Genomic DNA, 21,751 nt, shown 5'->3' with positions numbered 1-21,751 from the left:
TGGACCATCGAGACGGCGTGTCAAGTTAAAAAGGATACACGCGGAAGTAAACATTTTTGTTTTCAGAATAAAAGCATAAGACTATATTTCCTTGTAAATGTTGTAGATAATCACCCCTCACAGTATTTTAAGGTCTGAACAATACAAAATATATTTTAGAAGATTTTTAAAATCTTACAAATGTATTTTTAAATAAATAAATAAAAAATATACTTTTTAAATACTTAAAAGGCAAAGATATTTGATAATAGTGGCAGAATTAGACTGACTTGCACATTAAAATAAAACATTTTATTTTATGTTACTATAAGTTACTATAAACGTATATTGTATGGAGTACTCGTTTATATTTATCATATATTCCATCACTAAAAGATTATGTGCACCTGAGCATAATATGTGATCCACTTATTTATTTTTCTGTTTAACTGTGAAGTAGCATTTTCTGCACTGACATTAGCAAAGGAGAAGTTAACCCACACAGCAAGTACTGGAAACTAAAGCGTCAAATGTGATGTTCATGAGTAAGAGTTTTTACGTATCTGGGTGTGCAGAATGTTGTAACCAAGCATGGAAAGTTGAGGCATTTAAAAAATAATAATTATCATGATGACTGTAGTATACCTAATGATGCATCTACAATATAAGATTTTTTGAGAGTGGGTTAATTAGGTTTAAGATGGAGACTTTCATCTAAAAAAAAATCTTATTTACCAAAAAACCATATTGTATAACATTCTTCCATCCATTTTCTTACACCCTTTTCACTTTGGGATCAGGAGGGGTGCTGGTACCCTATCTCCTGCTGTCAACGGGCGTGAGGCAGGGTCACCCTGGACAGGTCGCCAGTCCATTGCAGATATTGTATTAGTCTAGTATATACCACATTTTCTTAAAGAAAAATAGACCTACATAACATATATTATGCACAGCGCCATGTTTTCCGAGAAACCAGACACAGCATCCCAGCTATCAAAGAGGGTGGTAGAAGTGTGTTTTATCTAAACTAGTTTTGGTGGAAGCAGTTATACCTCAACCTGATTGAAATGCTGAGTCCGTGCAAATCTGAATGAATTAAGTCACATTGTAAAGAAGAGTGAGTCAAAATTACTCAATTATGATGTAAAATGCTAATAAATTCATAAAGTCTATTTTGAGTTACTTCAATGGCAAATTATTTTTCACACAACACTTTTCTATGTATGTAAACATGTATTTATGACCTAATAAATGTTTTTAACACCTCAGTGAGGTTACGTGTGATTGTTTTCAGAATTCTTAAAATACTACATCAGTTTTAAAAAAAGAAAAGAAAAAAAGAAAGACAGCCACCTGCTGGAAATCCCAACCTTCCAGCAGGTGGCGACTCTGAACAAGTGGGACGCTTTTTCCACATAATAGAATTCGAGGAAGAACAAACTGACCAATCATGTGGCAGTGACGCCACGAAACGTTTGCTTGGATTTTGCAGAATGTTTGAAACCAGAACGCTTCTTAGAACTAGACGTAAAATTTTTACCTTTCCTTTTCAACAGCAACGAGGACGCCATTTTTGACCTTTTAAAACTGGTTTCTTTTAGCAGTATAAAACCAGGGAGAGAAAATGTCATCGCAGGAAAAGAAATAAAAACTAGCATTTTTATTTAGCCACCGTAAAAGTTAACCGTGTACCAGGCGGCTCGAGAGCTGCTGCTTTTGTCACGAAGCGACGCATGTATTGTCTACCAAGATGGAGAAGGCTGTTAAAGGTGAGTTTCATTGTAAGAGAATTAAAAGAGGCTGTTTCAAAAATATTGTCTTACATGTTTCTTTAAGGCAGGACAGTTTTCTGTCCAACAGTTTTGTTTCAAGCGCTACAAGTAACATTGGTCTCAGTATTTCGCTGACACAGACTGGTTAGGGAGAGAAAAAGTTACCTAAAACCTCTGGATACAAAAGCCCAGTTGAGATGGTTCTGATGAGACCCCGGGGACAGACAGAACTTGCTCTAGAGTCTCTTCCCGTTTTGGATCCACCAGAATACACTGGAAAGTTTACTTGGAAAGGTGTGTGTGTCTGGTTTCCCTTCTCGGACCTGTGATCCTGAAAAAAACTGGATGAAAGGTTTGGAACAGAAGCAGAAAGAAAACCGTAGTAACTCTGAAACATGACGATGGCAGCATTATGATCTGTGGTTACTTTTTCTCTGGAACTGGTGCTTTTAATGAAGGCAGATGCTGTTATCAAAAGATTGTTTCTGTAAGTGACAGAAACAGAGTAAATGCTGAAAAAGTAAAAGTTGCTTCAACAAAGAATTAATTTAATACCATGCACACTGTTGCAGCCAGGTTACATTTACTCCTTAATAAACTAGTTTTTGAATGATAAAAATAACACAGGGTTTGCTTTGTTAAAGTTAAAGCAACTGTCAACGTGATTCGTCATGGTTTCGTCTTTTCAAGTCCCCAAATTTAAAACAGCAGTTTGCACACTTTTGAGAGCAACAGTAGAGATGTTTAAACCTGTTCTGTGAAGTAATATTAAAAAAGAACTGAAGCTCTTGACAAGAATATTCCAGTCGAACGGAGTAATTGTGACCTTTACATATTAAAAGAAAAGGCAATTAAATAAAAAAGTTGACCATGAGAGGGAGGGTGCAAAATTATTTTTAGATTAATTCCACATATTTACAAGAAAAGCCATGGATATTCTCTGATGTCTAAAAGCTGCAATGTTATGACAATACAGCTAGTTTTCCATGATTAAAGGCATACATTTAAAATAAAGATTTCTGGACATTGTAAAGTAAACTTGTAACGTTTACTGAGATTATAAAGTCAGACATTTGCAACCAAATCTCGGAAATCCTCTTGGACTGAATGGATAAATGTAAGAAACAGGAATCTAGAAAAGTAAGTGTAGATCCAGGCTCTTCTCCAGGGTCAGAACAACATCTCACTGTGTAAAGGATCCAGAATAAACGCCTGTGACCAAGAGGAAGAAGTTGCAACATGACTGTATCAAATTTAGAGGTTTTTTGAGAATGGTATTTTTGTAAATATTATAAATTAATCTTAGAATTTCTCTCTTTTTTGGGGGAAAAATGTACTCTTCCGTTTACTCTAAAATGTCCCAAATGCACAGTTAGTTATCTAAGGAAACTGGCTCACTTGTTGGACCAATTTATAAAATTCCTGACTAACCAGTCTGACATCACAGAATACATCTGAACTCTTGTGTTGGAGAGTGTTCTGTTTTTGTTTTTCTTTTTTTAATTACCATAGTTGTGTTTCCAGGGAGAGCCAAACGGAAGCACCTGAATGCGCAGGAATGTGACGAACTGGGGCGAAGCGAAGACGGCACAGATGCTCTCACCAGACGCAACGCAGCGCGGGGCAGGCGAGACCCCAACTGGGGCCTTTACCCCAGAACCCCCACAAAGCAACGGCGGAAAGGTAATCCAATCCAAACCTCCTGCTACTGACTATGTGGAACAGATATGGTGATTAATAAATGGTGGTGGTTGCTACAGTCAAGTTCCTTTTGAGAAAGTTTTTTGTTTGAACCAAATCTGTTCTTGCCTTCCCCGTTTGTGAATTTATTGTCTTCAAACTGTATAAATAAACTGTTGAGGTTTCAAACGTCAACAAAATAACACGAATACCCAGCAAGTGGAGCTGGACAATAAATTGATTTTAGGGATTATTCAAATTTTTGGGTTTTGGAAGATTACATTTTTGGATTTTTTTTTTGCCAGTGTGTTTCTGTAGCTCGGAGTGATGCCAGCGCGCCCAGGACGGCCATCTTGTTTCTTTGTAGTTGACCTTTGATATAATTTTAAGACGTTTCTGATGAATCAATGTCTTTGTTCTGCTAACATTATGACTATATTCTAGTAATTAACCAAAGATTCTCATAGCCTGGCCTAATTATGTGACTCACAAAAAAAAGAATTGAAGTTCTCTACTCTTTTCTATCATTTTTCAGGTCCGTTTGTTTTAGGAAGTCCATCTGTGCAGCAGAAGGCCATTCATGACTTTTTCTCCGTAACAAAAGTTATCAGCTCCAGTCCGCACAAATCCTCCGCCGTGCCCTCCACATCAACGCACAGAGCGGGGTCGGGGGTCGTATTCGAGGATGACGAGGAGGACGACGACGTTAGCTTGTTGGCCACCCCGACTGAAGCCGAGATCAACGCTGAGGACGAGGACGAGATTGACGACGACAGTCTGTTAGCTGCTGAAATGTTGCCAGAGAAGGTTTCCTCTGCCGAGGCCCGTCTGCTAGAGGCCGACTATCTGGAGGGAATGACGGCGGAGATGTTCGGAGATGACGAGGACTTTGACGACTTCGAGGAGGAGGAAGGAGAGGTGGAGCCTCTTCCTGATGCCCACTTTGGACTCCTGAGCAGCGACAAGGTTCTGCTGCGCCCACAGGGCTGCGTGGACGACCTCCCGGAGGAGGTGCTGAGGGAGGTGCTGTGTCTGGTTCCTGCCGCCGACCTTTATCGCAACGTCTGCCTGGTGTGTCATCGCTGGAGGAACATCGTTCTGGACCCGAAGGTGAGACTAACTGACCCGAACCTGACCCTGCAGCAGCAGGTTCTCTTATTGTTAAGTCACATTTCAGCAGCAAGGCAGTTCAAACTGCTGTACACCATAAAACATAATTCAGTACCCAATTATTAAAAGAAGCAAACTTTACATTTTGTCAAATGCCATCATGAAAGAAATTCACATCAAACATGTCGATCACTGTTCCAGTTATTATGAATCTTACTTAAGTAAGTAACATACATACTTACTTGTAAGTAACATACTTACTTAATTGTGCTATAAAATGGCACCATGTGCCTGGAAAACACACCAATATCGTCCTTTAATCTTACTAGCGTGATTTATAGATTTTACTCCCAAAAAACTGTCTAAACGATCCGCCGCTCCGTTTCCCAGTTTGTGCCTTTCAAGAAGCAATACTTCCGCTACATGATGAAAGAGAAAGAGACCGTGCTGGAGGTCTGCTCCACTCTGAAAAACAACAACATCACCTACCCTGCACCTTCAGAGCACAGCATCCGAAACCTCGTGGTGTAAGTCTCTTCAGTGTTGTTTGGGATCAACTGTGGCAGGTCTTACACAAGTGTTACAACTTGTGTAAGTTGGAACACAGCAAGTTGTCTTCCAACTTATTGTAGTCTATTTATTTGAATTTTTCTGTTCTTTTGCGTCGTTCAGGCTAATGGCTCAGCATAAAGTTGGCGAGCGTGTGAAGCCAGACGACGTCCTGAGCTGCGTAAACAAACACCGGCTCTTCCCTCAGGCCGAAGCCGCCATCACGCTACGCATTCCTGACATCCGAAAGTTTCTCCACCTTGGCATTGAGGTACGACTCCGTCGCAGGTTTAGGAACCGGTTTAGGTCTTTATGCTGTGAACCTGATTGGCAGGGTTTCTGTCTGACCTCCAGGGCCCCAACCCGTACGCAGTCATGGCGGTCATATTGGTCCTGAGTGAGAGCGTGAGCGACGTGCAGTCCTTGGTCTCTCTGCTCTCCGGCTGCATGTCGCTAACCACCATCACAGAGTATCTGAGCCACGTGGCCATGATGCTGCTGGCTTTGGAGAGGAACAGAATCAAGATTGGCTACAGGTGAGACCAGCAGGTGGTGGTGTTGATGTTCAGATGTAGTTCTGCTCAGCCTGACAATAATGTTTTTTTTTTATTTTTCTCCCCTTCTCTCTACTCAGGTTACACTACAACATCTACTACGTTCTTTACTTGCTGGAAAACGGTCCATTTTCTACCAATTCTAAGCAGGATGGGTGAGTCCAAAGGATACTGGCTTTTATTAGCACTTAAATGTGAAATAGAATAATAATAACAATTCTAACTCTTGTTGCACAATATATAGGCATCAACATCTGTGTCGGCTGGTTTTAGTTTTTTTTTTTAGCATATCAGTATCGGTCCGATAAGTTAAGCGGCCTATCCATTCAGCACCAATAAATAGTCCCCGACAGTCTTCTATTTTTTTATTTTATTCATAGCTGGTTTTTTACAACAGAGAAATTTGTAAAAGAATCTCCAAACATGCACAAAGGAGCCTATTAATGAAATTCAAACTGTGTCCTAACTTGTTTCTGTGAAATCTCACCAGGGTTCTAAGATTTTCTGACTTGTGTGTTTGCGATAGACTCCCTCAGATTCATCTCACGAGAGAACAGCAGGAGATCCTGAGCCACGACATCCAGGACGACCATGTGGTCAAGATAGTAGCGTTTGCAGGTATAGTTTCTGAGCGTTGCAGACCTCTGCTGTTTGACTTTTTCAGTCTTGGCTTAGCTGCAGGCGTCTGAAATAAAGAACCAGTGATGTGAAAAGCATGACAGAGCACCGCTTTTCAACAGTTGGTTGGTCTAAGTAGCTGCGTTTCCATTGACCATATAACTTAATGGGGACGCGACAATTTCGAAAAAAAAAATCTTGGTGGGGGGGGTTCTATTAAAAAAAAAATCTTGGTGTTAGGATGAGGTGGGGTTTTTTGGGGTGGTTTTAAATTTGTTTATTTCATAAAACTCCAATGGAAACATTTTTTTCGCCTCACACAAGTCACATGATCAACAACCGGATGTTGCCACTGGAACAAACCGGACTTGTAGCCTGAACAAACTTATTCACGTGTGATTTTAATTTCACTTCTTCTTCACTGGAAATACTGCAAGTGCAAAATGTTGCCTTTTTGACATTAGTGAGACCATTGACAAGGTTTTTGCACACATTTACAATGGAATTGCATGTGGAGATAGTTTAGACCAGCGTTTCCCAATTCCGGTCCTCAGGCCTCCCTGCTCTGCATGTTTTAGATGTGCTTCTATTCCAGAGCAGCTGATTCAAATGATTGCATGACCATCAAGTGCTGCAGAAACCTGTTGATCACCCATAGATTCAATCCAGGTGTGTAGCAGAAGGGAAACACCTAAAACATGCAGGGCAGGGAGGCCTGAGGACCGGAATTGGGAAACGCTGGTTTAGACCATTTGGTTCATATATTATCTAAAATCCAGTCAGGAAAGTAATTGGTGACAAATAAGCCAGAAGTCACAACATCACAACCTTTTTAATGCTGTTCTGGTATTAAAAATGTTGGGCTTTTTAATACCACAAGTTAAGGACATGGTGTGTTATAATTCCAACACAGTGCTGCAGTTTCTGCCCTTTTGTTTTGTTTGGCACTTTGACACCAGAGGGCGACCTTTCTCTTTTGGTTCAGTCCTACAGTATGGCGTCCTGAGAGCAGCCAGTCAGCAGCAGAACCATCATAATGAAGCTTGATTCACTGTTGAAATAGCATCCCACACACTAGTGTTCAAGCTAAACCTAAATATAAACTCTTCAAATAAATTTGTTGAATCAGAATAGAACCAAGACTTAAAAACTGGCAAGACGTTTTCAACTCAGTCTGTAGTCCTCTCCTAGTCTCAATATTGTTTTTTCTTCTTTTCGTTTTTGGTCGTCTTCCCTGTGACACAGGCACGGGGAAGACGACCACATTGGTGAGATACGCCGCTCAGCGTCCGCACCTCCGCTTCCTCTACGTGGCGTTTAACAACTCGGTGGCCTCCGAGGCCCGACGGCGCTTCCCTCCCAACGTGGACTGCAAGACGGCCCACTCCTTGGCCTACAACGACGTCGGGAGGAGGTGAGGAACCTGTTTAGGAGGCGGCGGGTTGCTGCTATACGTTCGTTAACCGGATTCGGTCGTCTTGGTCTTGTGTAGAAAGGCGTCACTTCATGACTGTACTGTCGCGCTCTGCGTCACAGATATAAAACTCACGAGAAGCTCACCTTCAACGTGAAGCCGTTCTCCATCAACATGGTCCTGACTCCTGGAGCCGGAGGCTACAGCAGGGCCAAGGTGGTGGCCACCGTCCTGAATGCCTTCATGGCCTCGGCGGACCAAACCATCGGGCCCCAGCACGTCCCCTACGACTACGCAGTCAGCAAGGGCCGCAGGAATATCATAGAGCCCGACGAGAAGAGGGTAGACGCTCACACCGCTTTCTCTCTCCCGGTGAATACATCCGTGACGAAGCGTTGACGTTTTCTTTTGTACTTCTAGTTTTTTATCGCTGAGGCAAAGAGCATCTGGAACAAAATGAAGGACGTCAGAGAGAAATCGAAGCAGGCCTATTACATGCCTCACGACGGTACGGCGTCTACAGTGGAAACGTATGGAAGCCAAAGCGTCTCAGGTTAAAACTGGACTCTTTGTTGCCTAGGTTACCTGAAGCTGTGGCAGCTCAGAGACCCGAAGCCCTGCCTGACGGATCGATACGACGCCATTTTTATTGACGAGGCTCAGGACTGCACGCCAGGTACTGTGGATTCATTGACACGTGGCTTCATGGTTGCCTGGTTTCGCTCGTGTTTTTAAGATCTCTGTTCCTCCGGTCAGCCATCATGGACGTGCTGCTGGCCCAACGCTGTGGGAAGATCCTGGTGGGAGACCCCCACCAGCAGATCTACACCTTTAAAGGAGCAGTCAACGCCCTGAACGCAGTTCACCATACACACATCTTCTACCTCACTCAGGTACAAGCTAACACTCTCACTTTCTCATTATACACTCAGATTGACTCAGAGTAGAGCATAATGCTGGAGGGGAAACTGCGTTTTTCTTTTTGTTTTCTTAGAACGCAAATTTTAATTGTGCAGCTAGTACTTTATTCACTTTTGACTGCAACCAGTTGTCTTCAGAAATCATCTAAGTTGGTTAATTGACTCCGTCTGTTTACGTAGGTAAATGTACATGTCTCCGGATATCTGGGAGAACAAAAGGTTTTTCTACATTTGGCCTTTCATCCACATGAAAACTCAGTTTAATATCCTAAAAAAACATTATTTAGAAAATTTATGATCAAAATGGAGGTTTGAGGTCCTGACAAAGTCTGACAAATAATGCCCCAATATAATTCACATACTTACAGGATTCCCATTCGACATCGTCTTGTATTTTATTAGCGTTATATTCAAATGTGCTATCTAAAAGTAGTTCAGCCTAAACAATTGAACTTCGTCGCCATTTTAATTCCTAACAGTAAGTAGTTCTTATTTTAGAAGCAATCTGATTGGCTGACATATATTTTAGCTTTGTGTTACATCGCCCCCTACAGGTTTGGCAGGTTTAAATCAACCCTTGGGGGCAGATTTGCACTGATTCCGGTGGATGAAAACATTTGTGATTCCAGTCCCGTGTGCACAATTTTATTCTTTAAAACAATGATAATGATAGTTGCTGCAAAATTAGTGACTCGATTCAGTCAGTTTGGTTTCCTTAGAAGGGAAACTTTTCCTCCAATTGGCAGAATAATCTGAACTTAACCACATAGTTTAACTAAGAACTACGTTTATTGTGAATTGAACTGAATTGAATGAGATAGAAGACACAAACATATGGGAGAACTAAAAATGTATATTAAAAAAAGCAGGCCGTGCTTTATTTACATTTATTTACCACCAGGTGCCATTTTCCTCCCACTGCAGTTATCCACAATGTATCGATCCAACACATAAAATCCCTGTTCTATACAAGGTCTGTGGTTCAACGGGTGTGAATACTTCTGTAAAGTTTTATAGTCTGTTTGAGTGTGAGAAAGTAAGCTTACAAAAATGGTGGCTATTATATTTTTTCCCCTGTAATAATTACATACTGCTTTTATATTTACTCAGATTTATTTTTTTTGCCTAATATAAAAATTCAGGTGTGGAATAAGTGTGTAGATCACAAATTAATCTGACTATTTAGAAAGTTTTATCTTCGACCCCTGAGGATGAAGTGTCACTAAAACTGACCTGAACTTGTTTATTTAGAAAATCTGTGAATCTGATGAGCGGTGTTTGATGAATCCATGTTAACCGGTTTTCTAATTAAAGATAACTCGCACACTTTTCTAGAAGGTTTACTCATCTTTAGCGTTTTGTAGCTGAAAAGCGTCAAATCACGCTTTGCGTCTTTGGTCCAGAGCTTTCGGTTCGGAGCGGAGATCGCCTTCGTGGGCGCAGCCATCCTGAAAGTCTGCAAGGGGGTCAAGAAGATTCTGGTTGGAGGAATGCAGAAAAGTAAGAGCTGCAGATGGTTGACTTTAACAAAAGAACAGCTGAGAGCTTGTTTTAGGCTTTTACTTAAAACTGCAACTAACAATTATTTTAGTGATTGATGATTCTGACAATTAATTGATTAATTGGATTTAAAATATTGCCACATTCTGCAGATTTTGCATTTAATCACTTAGGCTTAGTTGATGCAATATTGGAAATATGTCAAGAGACGCAAATAATCAAATAGTTCAAGTCCTTCAAGTAAGAAGGTAAACATTTTATTTCCCAAAATGACTGACAGTATAGGACTAATCTGTTAACTATTGTTCAACCTTACTGATTAATAATTGGAAAAGGTCGGGCGTGCCGTGGTGGCGTAGGGGATACCGTGACCCACATTTGGAGGCCTTGAGTCCTCGACGCGGCTGTCGCGGGTTCAATTCCCAACCCAGCAACATTTGCCACATGTCTTCCCCCCTTCCTTTCCCCCTGTCCTGTCAGCTTACTTTCATGTAAGGGACACTAGAGTCCACAAAAGACCCCCTGGAGGGGAGAAAACTAAATACATTTTAAAAAAATAATTGGAAAAGGTGCTTAAAAGGAGATTAAAATGTTTTTATTTTTTTAAGAATTTGAACTGGTTGAAGCTTAAACTATGCCACTTGAGAAGTTTTGAATAGAAAATGAACAACTTCCATACTTTCCAGATATAAATTAGCACATTTTACTGTCTGTATTCAGTCCATTTTACAGTTTTAATCCAAAGGTTCTGCCAGAATTTTCATCTGTAATTATATCAGTTATGAATACGATGGATGAATTAATTAGTCCATTAGTTTTAGATGTGCCACAGGTACAAAACACTGGAATGAAATGGCTTAATGACCTCCTCCTTGTGTAGATCAGTTCTCCAGAGCCTTAATGACCTAATTATTCTGTTCAGGTGGTGCAGCAGAGGCACATCTAAATGTTGCAGGACAGCGGCCCTCAAGGACTGGAGTTTGAGACCCCTGGTCTACAGGATGTACTTTTAAAAAAAAATAAGTGTTTTGATCAGATTCTACTGTTAATTTTCCAGGTGGTGTGTGTGATGAGACGGCAGAGAACGCCGTGGAGGCCATGAAGAAGGGCGAGAGCTGCAGCCGGGGGAAGATCGGCGTCCTCTCTCGGTGTAACCTGGGCGTCTTTAAGGGCGCCGTCCAGCTTACGGACGCCAACCAGCAGTGCCGGATCCACTTCATCGGCGTGAGTGTTTACACCCACACACCCACAGAGGATTTAAAATAGATAAGAAAAGTGGTCAGTGTAAGTTTTCATTTCCGCCTGACAGGGAGTGAAAAACATTGGGCTGGAGAAGATCATGGACATCTACCACCTGATGACTCAGGCGGGGCAGGAATCCAAAAAAAGAGGTGAGTGTCCAGTCATAAAAAAAAATGGAAAGAAATCTTCTCAAGCTGATGAATAAGTTTGATTTACTTGGTTATTATAATCTTAAGAACTGCAAATAATTTCGAAGAACATAGCAAAGATGAGAACACTGTAAGAGAGAGAAAATAAACCGGAGGGCGCAGCATCTAAACATTAAAATAATCCTTCAGTTGAGACTAAAGTACCAGACTGAAGACTTTTGTCACCCGGAGAGAGAGAAAAACAATAATTCATACAGATGGAAATTATTGAGTTCATGCAATTAATTAATTAGTTGTTCAAAGCGACAGGCCCAAACATGACATGATCCAAATCACAACAGCGAGCTCACCTCTGAATGGCTCTTAAAAAAACAAAAAAAAACATGAAACAAAAAGAAGGTTTGTAGTGTCCTAGTCAAACTATCAATTTAATCCACCTGAGAATCTGTAGCATGAGCCGATATTAGTCCACAACAATTTAAAAAGTACTCATTCAGAAACTGGTAATGAGTTTCACATGAAAACATGTGAATATGAATCAACATTACACTTTATATTTAGGCCTGTCACGATAACAAGTTTTGCCGGACAATAAATTGCCCCAGTATTGATTGCTATATTGACAATATTGTCATTTTGAGACCATTTTCAAGCAATGTATTGATGAGTTTGCCCTCTCAAAGTGAACTTTAATTTTGACACTTACCACTGGAACTGGAAGACATTTAGAAAAATCTAAAATAAAACATGACAGTCAAAACCCATAAATAGAATGGAACTAGAAACCACACACAACCGAAACTACAGATGAAATAAATAATGTCGTCTCTGTAAACAAAATTGCCCTTCAAGAACTATGACTCATCAGAATGGAAATAATCGAGCTAATTTTAAGTTCTGATGCAATTGATTGATTCATTGTTTGATGCGACAGATTAGGAAACCATAAATGGTTTTCTTTCTCAATTGTCCATAGATTATGGACAATCTCAGTTGTCGAAGTTTGCGAGTTTAAAAAAGAAAACAAAAAAATGACTTGACATGGTATGAATACTTTTACGAGGTAATGCGAGAGTAAATATTTAACTTCGTAATACGAAACGTAATCAATTACTCATTTAATGATGGAACTTGACTTAATGTCATGGTCTGATTGTTGATTCTATGTTGAAATGGCACAAAAATCCGTGAGGGACGGCGGAGACCCTGCTCGAAATTCCATGAAAGACGTGTACAGAGCCCCGTGCAGGAAGAAAAACGGCAAATGACTGAGGGTCATTGCGCGTAACACAAACCCAGTAAATCCTAGACACTAATAGGTACCATAGAATTGCACAAAAATCCGTGAGGGACGGCGGAGTCCCTGCTCGAAATTCCGTGAAAGAGGCATACGGAGCCTTGTGCCAGAAGCCCATTAAAATGCTGTTTACATCATTTTAAACTGTGTGATTGTGAGTGGGAATAAAAATAGCAACAGGTATTTTGTTCCATATAACACAGTAGGAGTTTAACAGGTAAACCTTCTATGGATGCAAACTCCACTAAAAACCCACGTGTTTAGGATTGTATTTGAAACGTAATCAATTACAAATTTATTGATGGAACCTGAATTAATGTCGTGTTTTGATTGGGCCTGTCGCGATAAACAATAAATCAATGAATCGTACGATAAATTAAAACTACCGACGTCATTTTAATTATCGGCATTATCGTCTCGTCTGACCTTTTTCTCTTTCTGTTGATGACACTGAACGAAAAAAGGCTCAACTCCGGTGCTCTCCACTGACCCTCCCTTCCTCATTTCCTTAGTGTAAAGCCCAGCGGACACGACATGATCTTAGAGCTGTCAGCCGATTGTCGGCCCATTTTCAAAACCTGACAGACCACACATTAGCCGACAGAAATCCTAGGTATAACGGTTCGATCGGGTTCGTTCCTGCCGTGTGGTGTCCAACAATGGGCACCAAATAATGGCTACAAGTCCAGTTAACTAATTTTAAAACCAGGCATTAATCAATGCTTTACTACAATCTACCTGCGATGCATGTGGCTAGTGTCAGCGTAAAGTCCTGACTGAATGAAAATCATTAGAACCTGTTTACGTCACGTTAACGAAGAACAGCTGAAAAGTTACCGGGTTTATCAACTGCGGCAGCAATTTCGCTCCAACTCCTCCTCTTGTCATTTCTATATTCTTTGCATGTTGAATAAACATTAATGTTGTTTCCACATATCATCTCCTCTTGCGCTGTGTCAGCTGTTTGGGATTCCCCTCCGTAATTTCCCCTCAGAAAGTGCAGAGGAGAATCCGGTCACATTCAACAGGCTTCCTTAAAGCTCCCAGTCGGAAAAACCCCTGATTTAGATTAGAGCGGCAACGACCACACAATCTTAGAAAGACCAACGTTTTAAGATTGTTGTAAGGGGAAAAATAGGAGCAAAAAATCATGTAGTGTGAACTATTGCATCAGGTAGTCGATGTGCCCATTTTCTCTATTTAAATCTAATTATTACTGAAGGGCAACATGATATACAGACTTCATAATCTGCCCTCTTTTGGTTGAATGCAGTATTTATTTCCGCTTTGGCTTTATTTTAGTTTTTTTTCAAGTGCGTTTTTTGTTAATGGAGACTGAGAATCCATTTTATTTTTGTTTTTGGTTGTTTTGTTTATTTTGTTTATCAGTTCCAGTGTTAAATATTCTTTTGAAAATAAAGTGTATCTATCTTTGGCAGGAAATCACATGCATTATTACGTCATTTCCATTAAATCAGTGTTAAAAAAGTCTTCAAACAATATTATCGTTTATCGCAATAATTTTTTGAGACAATTAATCGTTCAGCAAAATTTGTTATCGTGACAGGCCTAGTTTTGATTGTTGATTCTATGTTGCATTGTGTTTCTGTGTTTGATATGATGTAAAGCACTTTGAAATGCCTTGCTGCTGAAATGTGCTATACAAATAAAATTTGATTGATTGACTTCTAATGCCCTGTCAGCCATCAAAGACCCCCTCATCCGGACGTTTTTCTCAAGCAAGGAGAACCCCTACTTGACCTTTAAGAAGTACATCATCCAAACCGAAGACAAGGAGCTGGACGGGAAGCTCAGCATCGTGGAGCATTACAGAGAGCGCATCCCGGAGCTGGTGGCCCGACTCAAGGCGTGCTCCGAGGCCGACTTCCACCGAGCAGGTATGCGTCAACTCCAACAAGGAGAGGACGACGACGACGACGACGGGTGTTTTCTTCAGAAAAGTAGCCGCTTTGCGACATTTTTTCCATTCTGCAGCTTGATTTACTTAAGTTGTGATTACAGGTTAAAGCTGATATTAGACGATAAAAAGTCATGGTCTGGTTAAAGGAAGCTGTGGGTTTTAGATGATTGCATGTTTTGTGACGTGGAACCCCTGTAGGAGGTTTTTATCGTCACGGCATATCACCTGAAGGACGGTGTGCGGTTTTTGTTTTTCCACTCAGCCTTACAGAAACAAAAAGCAATCTATCAAAAATGTTCAGAACTACCTTCTGTCCATTTTTCCGTCATTGTTTTAGCAATTATTTTAATGCTGAAACTAACGATTATTTTAGTAATCAGTTATTCTGACGATTAATCAGATTTTTTTTAAAGGCACACTGCAGACCTTTCTTTTAACCACTTAAGCTTATTTTATACAACATTTAAAAGAAAAAAAAAAGAAAATCCAAGAAAATAAATAACTTGATTCCTTTAAGTAAGAAAATAAACATTTAATTGTCTAGAATGAAGTAACAATATGTGTTGTTCTTTCAGCAAATGGCATGTTTTATAGTCTGTATACTTCCAGTAAGCGATTAATCGATTACTAAATTAGTTGACAATTACTTCAATAATCGATTAATAGTCTTAACCCTTATTTGCTCTGTACCCAGACTTTATTGTTGGAACTGTCCACAAGGCCAAAGGTCTGGAGTTTGACACTGTGATCGTCACCGACGACTTCGCCACAGTTCCCGCTTCCGGCCACAACCTGTGCCGCATTCAAGACTTCTGTTTTTGTACGTTTCCTTTCCCCCCCACACACCACCACTCTTTTTGGAAAAGATAAACATTTCATGATGAGCTGTCCTACTGACTGGGCTTGTGCTGCTTACCTCTTATCTCTTATCGCAGCTAAGATTCCAGACGATGAGTGGAACCTGCTGTATGTGGCGGTGACTCGCGCCATGTCCTCCCTGGTTATAACTAAAAACATCCTCCGCATTCTCACTGTGGCTGGGGTGAGATATGATCACACAGCACATTCATTACTCTCACTGTCTGCTCAAAGTCCTCACAAAGTAGAACAATCTGTTCAAACATCCACTTTTACATCCCCATTTCTTCCTGTTACTCAACGTTCATCGTGTCATGATGGTTCTAAACTAGTAAAGGTTTTCACAAAGCATCTTTAGGCATCTGCTGTCAGTTTAAAAATAATGAGGAGTTTTGGTCTCTGAACATAGCCGAGAAGAAACCCAGATGTATGATGGACATGATCCATAGTATCTTGTTATAAAAAATAAAAAAATTATAGCTAGCTAGCTGTCCAGCTAGTTAGCTTGCTAGGTACCTACCTATACAGCTAGCTGGATAGTTCTCTATCTATATGTTGTACTCTTCAATATCTAGCTCTCTGTAGACAGCTGGGTGATTCTCTGAATTCAGTGCATTTTGGTTTTCTCAGGTTACTTAAAAAAAATACCACAAAAATGGTGTTTTGGAACAGAGAATCTATTGAAGGACTCTTTGAACCTACAGGAAAATATGACTTCCCACTTTATGCATCAAATCCCAAACATACAATACGAATTTCATTGTTGCTTTAAATTCAACCCCGTAACGGGACACTTTGATTCCTCTATGAGTTTAACTCCATAACATAATTAAACTAATTCTTCCAGCTCCTATGAGATCACCTGTCCCTTCACTAAAATAACTAATTGTACGTATATTTTATTTGATTCTGAACCATAACAATTAGACTGATAAGTAGAACATGGCAACTTGATGTAAAAGCGCTTTTCATAACTCATAAAAATATATTTTAAAATAAACATTAAATCAGGCTTCTTCTTTTTTTTTGTTTTTGAATATATATTCTTTAAACTTTGCATACAGTCCAATAAATATTAGTGTAATATTTGCTGTTATTATTTAAAAAATCATAACAATGTATCACGTTATGGGGTTAAACCCAGTGTAAAAGTTGACCAGACTGTAACGGGGTTGAACTCTCCAGCCGGCTTAAGAACAGTCCAACGTTCAACCCCATAACAAAATCACCGTTTTTGTAACGGGGTTGAATAATTTCTCTAAAAGTTGCCATGAGTCCACATCAGCTTTACACGCGTAACAGTGTTGAAAGGTTGAGCTTGACGATGACGATCTATGGATAAAGATGATCAAATACAGGTAAGAAACTTCCCCAACACTTGCATCTTTTTTCAGTGTGAGCGGGAAGAGAGACTTAAGTGATGTCACTTCCAGGGTGCTGAGGAAATTGGACTGAACCATTATTTATAAAAAGGAGGGATTGGTCTGCTGTTACGGGGTTGAACAAAACTGGAGGGACATGATTAAATAGTGATATTTTATAAATAATTCATGTATTTTTCTCATATTTCTTTTATTTAGGTTAAAGTATACCTAAAAATGTTCATATTGGTAGAAATAACGTGCAATTAGTGGCTATTTTTATTTGTTTTATATTCATTGATAAATGAACATTGGTCAGTGGGGACATGCTCATTTGGCTGACCTCTACGCTTCAACAAGCCATAAAATTTTTCAAAACATAATTTGTGAAATATATTTGCATGTTACATTACCAAAACACATGGATATTTCCATTTCTTGATTTTCTCAAAAAATGTGGTTTGCATTATATGAAAATCTTTGAGGTAAACTTGTGAGACACAAAATGCACCGTATTCAGAGAACGACCCAGCTAGCTAGCTAACATTCCATCTAGCTCTCTATTTATTGAGCTAGCTAGCTATCTGGAATTAAAAGCAAGTTATTGATTTTGTGATTAGTATTTGCCATATTGCAGTATAACAGGGAGAGATTTATCTTACTATGCTTTTAAACATAGTAAAACACACGGGGAAAATCACAGATGATATCATGAAGTTCTGGCCCACAACATCGGAGTCAGCAGGAGCCAGATCGGTTTTTAATTCAGCTCCTCAAACTAACATTATAAAACTGTATGGAAAATACTTCGCTACGCAACTGGACTCCTTTGTTCCTTTTAAAAGAACAAACGTGGCTTCGACCGCAGCAGAAGTACAACATGAAAGCTTCTGAAGTTTCAACCCTCCAACTTGTTCTGATGAACTCAGCTGCAGGTGTGGGACTATGCCATGTTTTCATTGGTTGAGCTCTTCGTACTGTCAGCTGCCTGCGTGGGTGGTGGCCTGCTGCATTGGTGCAGGAAGATAGCAGTGTAAAGTGCAACTGTGGTCTTTAGAACCTTCAGTGTCAACCTATTTCAGTGTGGATGATGTTTTAAGTTGATTTTACAGCCACAAACTATTTTGTTTTGATTTATTTGTGGAAGACAAAATCCATCATTGAGAAATGAAAGTAAAACAGTTCATGGATTCATAGTTTCTTATGATTATTTAGCAATTCCAGCTCAGGTCTTTTGGGGTATGTGTCTACCCACCTTGTGCATGTAGAGTAGAGTGTGACATTTTGCAACCAAAAATAACTCAAGTTCACCAAACAACCTTGTTTGGTAGTCTTAACACCAGTTTGTCAGTTTAGCCACAGTTGCTTGTGGCATTTGGCTCTGGACTTTGACTAGGAACCTTCAGCATCATTATATGATTTGATCTAAAATATTTCACTCCAGCTCTGACTGTTTATTGTTCCACTCAGAGGGAAGGCAAAGCAACTTTATTTATATAGCACCTTTCAGCCAAAGACTATTCAAAGTGCTTGTGCAAGAAAGTTAAAAACAGCATACAACAAGAAGATGGTAATAAGAAAAAAAATCAAGCAGATTAAAAATAGACCAAGTAAACATTAAAAATTTTAAATCTAGTGAATGAATAGAATTAGAAACAAAATTAAGAATAAGCAACATCAAATAAGAAGGTTTTTGATTTCACTGAGCTGAAGTGAGGGAGATGAATCTCTATTTTTTACAGCTTTATTCTGTAATCCCTCATTTTCATGAAGCAAACACTTAGCAGGATAAATAGTGGAGGAGGGATCCCTAAAATCAGGCTGTGTTCAAAATCATGCACAAGGTCAATTTTAATTTCTTAAAAATCAAAATCTGCCTCATATTATGAAGATCAGGGTGATGCACAAGCTTGGGTATTGATACAGATGCAGTTTTAGGGTGCCCACCACACTTTTCAGATTGGTGTTAAAAAAAAAAAAAACACAAAAAACCCCCCACAAAAACCATAAAATCATATATAATGTTTCTTCACTTCCTAATTAAACAACACTTGGTGCTGATCAATCTTCTAAAATCCCAATAAGAAACTGAACTTTGTGGTTGTAATGTGATAAAATGAAAACATGGAAGAAGGAATCCCCACCAAATTAATCCAGCTGAATTATCCACAGTCAGTTTGAGGTCAGACCTTTTTCCTGTGGAAAAGATGGCATCTACTGGAGTTGTTTGGAATAACTGGACGCTGAGGCAATAAATGATTTCTGTAGAAGTATGACTGAAGCTGAATCATACGAGATAACCTCAGGGAGAATAAATACTGTCTTTAATCAGTAGACTCCTTCTAGCGGGAAATCCCCAGGCTTTACTTTGTTAAAAAGAAAAATAGGTTGTGGATGCAAACAATCGAATTACGATTGTCAATTAATGATTTATGAGATTAAAATTAGTTAAAATCGATTAACTAATTCCGTCCGCTTAGACCGCCTTCGGTGTTGTAGTTTGGCCGCCATCCAGCAGAGGGCGCCGCTAGTCATCTTGAAGCGGAGCCAGTTGATGTGTACGATACAAAATGGCGGAGCCGCATCAGAACAGAAAAGAGAAACGGTCAAAACTCAGCCGGGTTTGGGATCCAAAATGCGCGTTAAGTTGTTCTTTTTTGAAATATAAACACTCGTTAGCTCCCGAAGTGTTCTAGCGTAAAAGGTTCTTGTTTATTAAGTCTGTATTTAATATATCTGACACAAAATTAAAAATATAACCCTTCATGTTATGGAAAGACGGTCGACCCTCTTGGAACGAGAGAAAACTCTGGTTTTCGGGGAAATGGCTGCTCATCGTTTACAATTGTTTGTTGATCGATAAGATCAATCAACTTTACATTAACATATTTATCGATAACTTGCGTCCCCATCATCCTTTAAATTTTTAGGAATACTTCCTCAAGTCGAAGATGCCCAGCTCTCTGGCGGCGGGCGGCGGCCCTCTACCGTGCTCCATCTCTGAATGTCCCAACTGCGTCACTCCTGGCTCGGCGTTCGTCATGGCCAGACAAAAGATGCAGTGTGTAAGACGACTTAAAATCTTTGTTTTTATTTATTTATTTATTTATTTATTTATTTATGTGGTAGTGAAGTTCTGGGTAAAATTGTTTTTGTAAAAAAAAAAAAAAAAAAAAAAATTCTTACTTTCATCCAGACCGAATGCGTGACTGAGGAGGGCCCGCTGTGTGAGCGGTGCGTGTGGACCCGCATCGGGCCCACGGCCTTCCTCATGACCGACGACGTCCTCTCCATGGCGGAAATCCCACAGCAGCTCCACGTCCCCATCCACCATCCGTTTTTCCTGGAGCTATTTTTTTGATTTTGTCGCCCAGGGCCGGAAATTAATAAAGGGACTTCTATGCAATACGCTTGGAAAAACCAGAATTGGATGACTGTGATGAGTGTGTGAGCAATATTCATGTTTGTTTCACCAGAGACACAGAACTGGTGGCAAGTTTTTACCTTTCTCAAAAAAAAAGCAACTTAATTTTTAACATTTGCACATTTCTGAAAAGGAGATTTTACCTTCTTCCTAAAATTCTGTTAAGCTAATACAGTGTTGTGTGTTTTGTAATGTATACTTGAAAATTACATTTTTGTTTTCTCTCTCAGATTCCAGGCTGTTTCTTTTCAACCCGATAAGCACATTTTTTTCACTGCTTTGTTTTGGCAGGAAAAACCTACTTCCAGTAAACCTCACGCATTTCTCAAAGTTCCACAAAAGTCTTCCAGCTCATAAATTAGCTCCACGTGTGACTACGATTCTGCAGAAGAGCCACGCAGGAGCAAAGCCAGACTGTTGTTGGTTGCGCAAATGATAAAGTCTGCCAATTTCATTTTGGCTCCTAACGTTGGTGGACAGATGGAAAAAATCATCTCAATAATGAGCAACGGGTGTCAGGAAAGGTTCTGGATACTCCAGGACTCCATGAAAATCCTAAAATAGAAATTCACAAGAACTCATAAGTTATGTAAAGACTTTTGGTTTCTGTGGCTGTGTTTGTATTTTGTAAAGGTTCTGGCAGCTTGACTCACAATGTGGAAGAAAATTCTATGATATAGGAAATGGCAAATATTTTTTGACTCATCAGCAAGAAGAGAAGAGCTGCAGAATTAGTCAGTGCCGTCAGTACACCAACAGTGACTTATTTAAAGTATTTCTGTTCCTCTTGTCTTGCAACTAGTGAAAATTATAAACTTAAAACGGCTGTATTCTATCCTGTATACATCATTAGCGTGTTCAGATATTAAAAGCCAGTAGGTTAATATTAAACCAGCTGATACTGATTGGCACATAACAGCAGAACACTTTCTAGATACTGAAAGATTCCAGTTGCTCTCTGGCTTTCTATAGATGTTTGTTTGCACATCTTTTTTCTCATTTAATCTTTATTGTCATACTTTTTTTTTTTTACTCATAACTTTACATGGACTAATTTGCTTTATTTCTTTGTGTGTTTGTATTATTTGGCTTCTTGCCAACATCTGCTGTGAATTTAATGACGGTTGCCCCATTAGAAATAGTTCAATAGACAAAAAAAAAAAAAGTTGATCCTGATACAGAATCTTTTTAGAAAACTAAACATTAGGGTGATTCAGCTAGTTGAAGCTAAATCAGTTGTGGCAGGCTACTGTTGTAGCTTACCCAGCTGTTTTAGCCAGGGAAGCTAGCAAGCTCCGCCGTTAGCTTCCTCCACCTTATTTATTTACTTTTCCAACAAGCTCACAGTGTATCTTTCTACTACAGCAAAGCGAATTATCACTGACGTTGCCCTTTGCTGAACC

The 21,751-nt window shown here is 39.6% G+C and overlaps 1 protein-coding gene across 1 annotated transcript; it reads left to right on the top strand.

Annotated features, from left to right (window-relative positions):
• Positions 1–1,424: 1,424 nt before the first annotated feature.
• fbxo18 (F-box DNA helicase 1) lies at positions 1,425–20,579 on the top strand. Its single transcript, XM_028024914.1, has 21 exons — positions 1,425–1,748; positions 3,276–3,434; positions 3,967–4,541; positions 4,932–5,068; positions 5,214–5,361; positions 5,445–5,626; positions 5,725–5,799; positions 6,171–6,262; positions 7,508–7,676; positions 7,799–8,018; positions 8,097–8,184; positions 8,257–8,352; positions 8,433–8,569; positions 10,000–10,096; positions 11,154–11,320; positions 11,406–11,487; positions 14,488–14,682; positions 15,400–15,525; positions 15,641–15,747; positions 19,855–19,989; positions 20,121–20,579. Exons 1-21 carry the CDS (start codon positions 1,730–1,732, stop codon positions 20,283–20,285), a joined length of 3,171 nt encoding a protein of 1,056 aa, XP_027880715.1. The 5' UTR covers positions 1,425–1,729; the 3' UTR covers positions 20,286–20,579.
• The last annotated feature ends 1,172 nt before the right edge of the window (positions 20,580–21,751 follow it).

Source organism: Xiphophorus couchianus, chromosome 8, assembly GCF_001444195.1.
Source record: "Xiphophorus couchianus chromosome 8, X_couchianus-1.0, whole genome shotgun sequence".
NCBI lineage: Eukaryota > Metazoa > Chordata > Actinopteri > Cyprinodontiformes > Poeciliidae > Xiphophorus > Xiphophorus couchianus.
Note: the sequence above shows the minus strand (reverse complement) of the source record. Positions and strands in the feature narration are given on the sequence as shown.

What these genes read in the sequence shown, in the direction of transcription:
- fbxo18 (XM_028024914.1), top strand. An exon ending in ACATCTTCTACCTCACTCAG is followed by an intron (nt 8,570 to 9,999) that starts GTACAAGCTAAC and finishes TCTTTGGTCCAG; the next exon opens with AGCTTTCGGTTCGGAGCGGA. An exon ending in GGCCGACTTCCACCGAGCAG is followed by an intron (nt 14,683 to 15,399) that starts GTATGCGTCAAC and finishes CTCTGTACCCAG; the next exon opens with ACTTTATTGTTGGAACTGTC.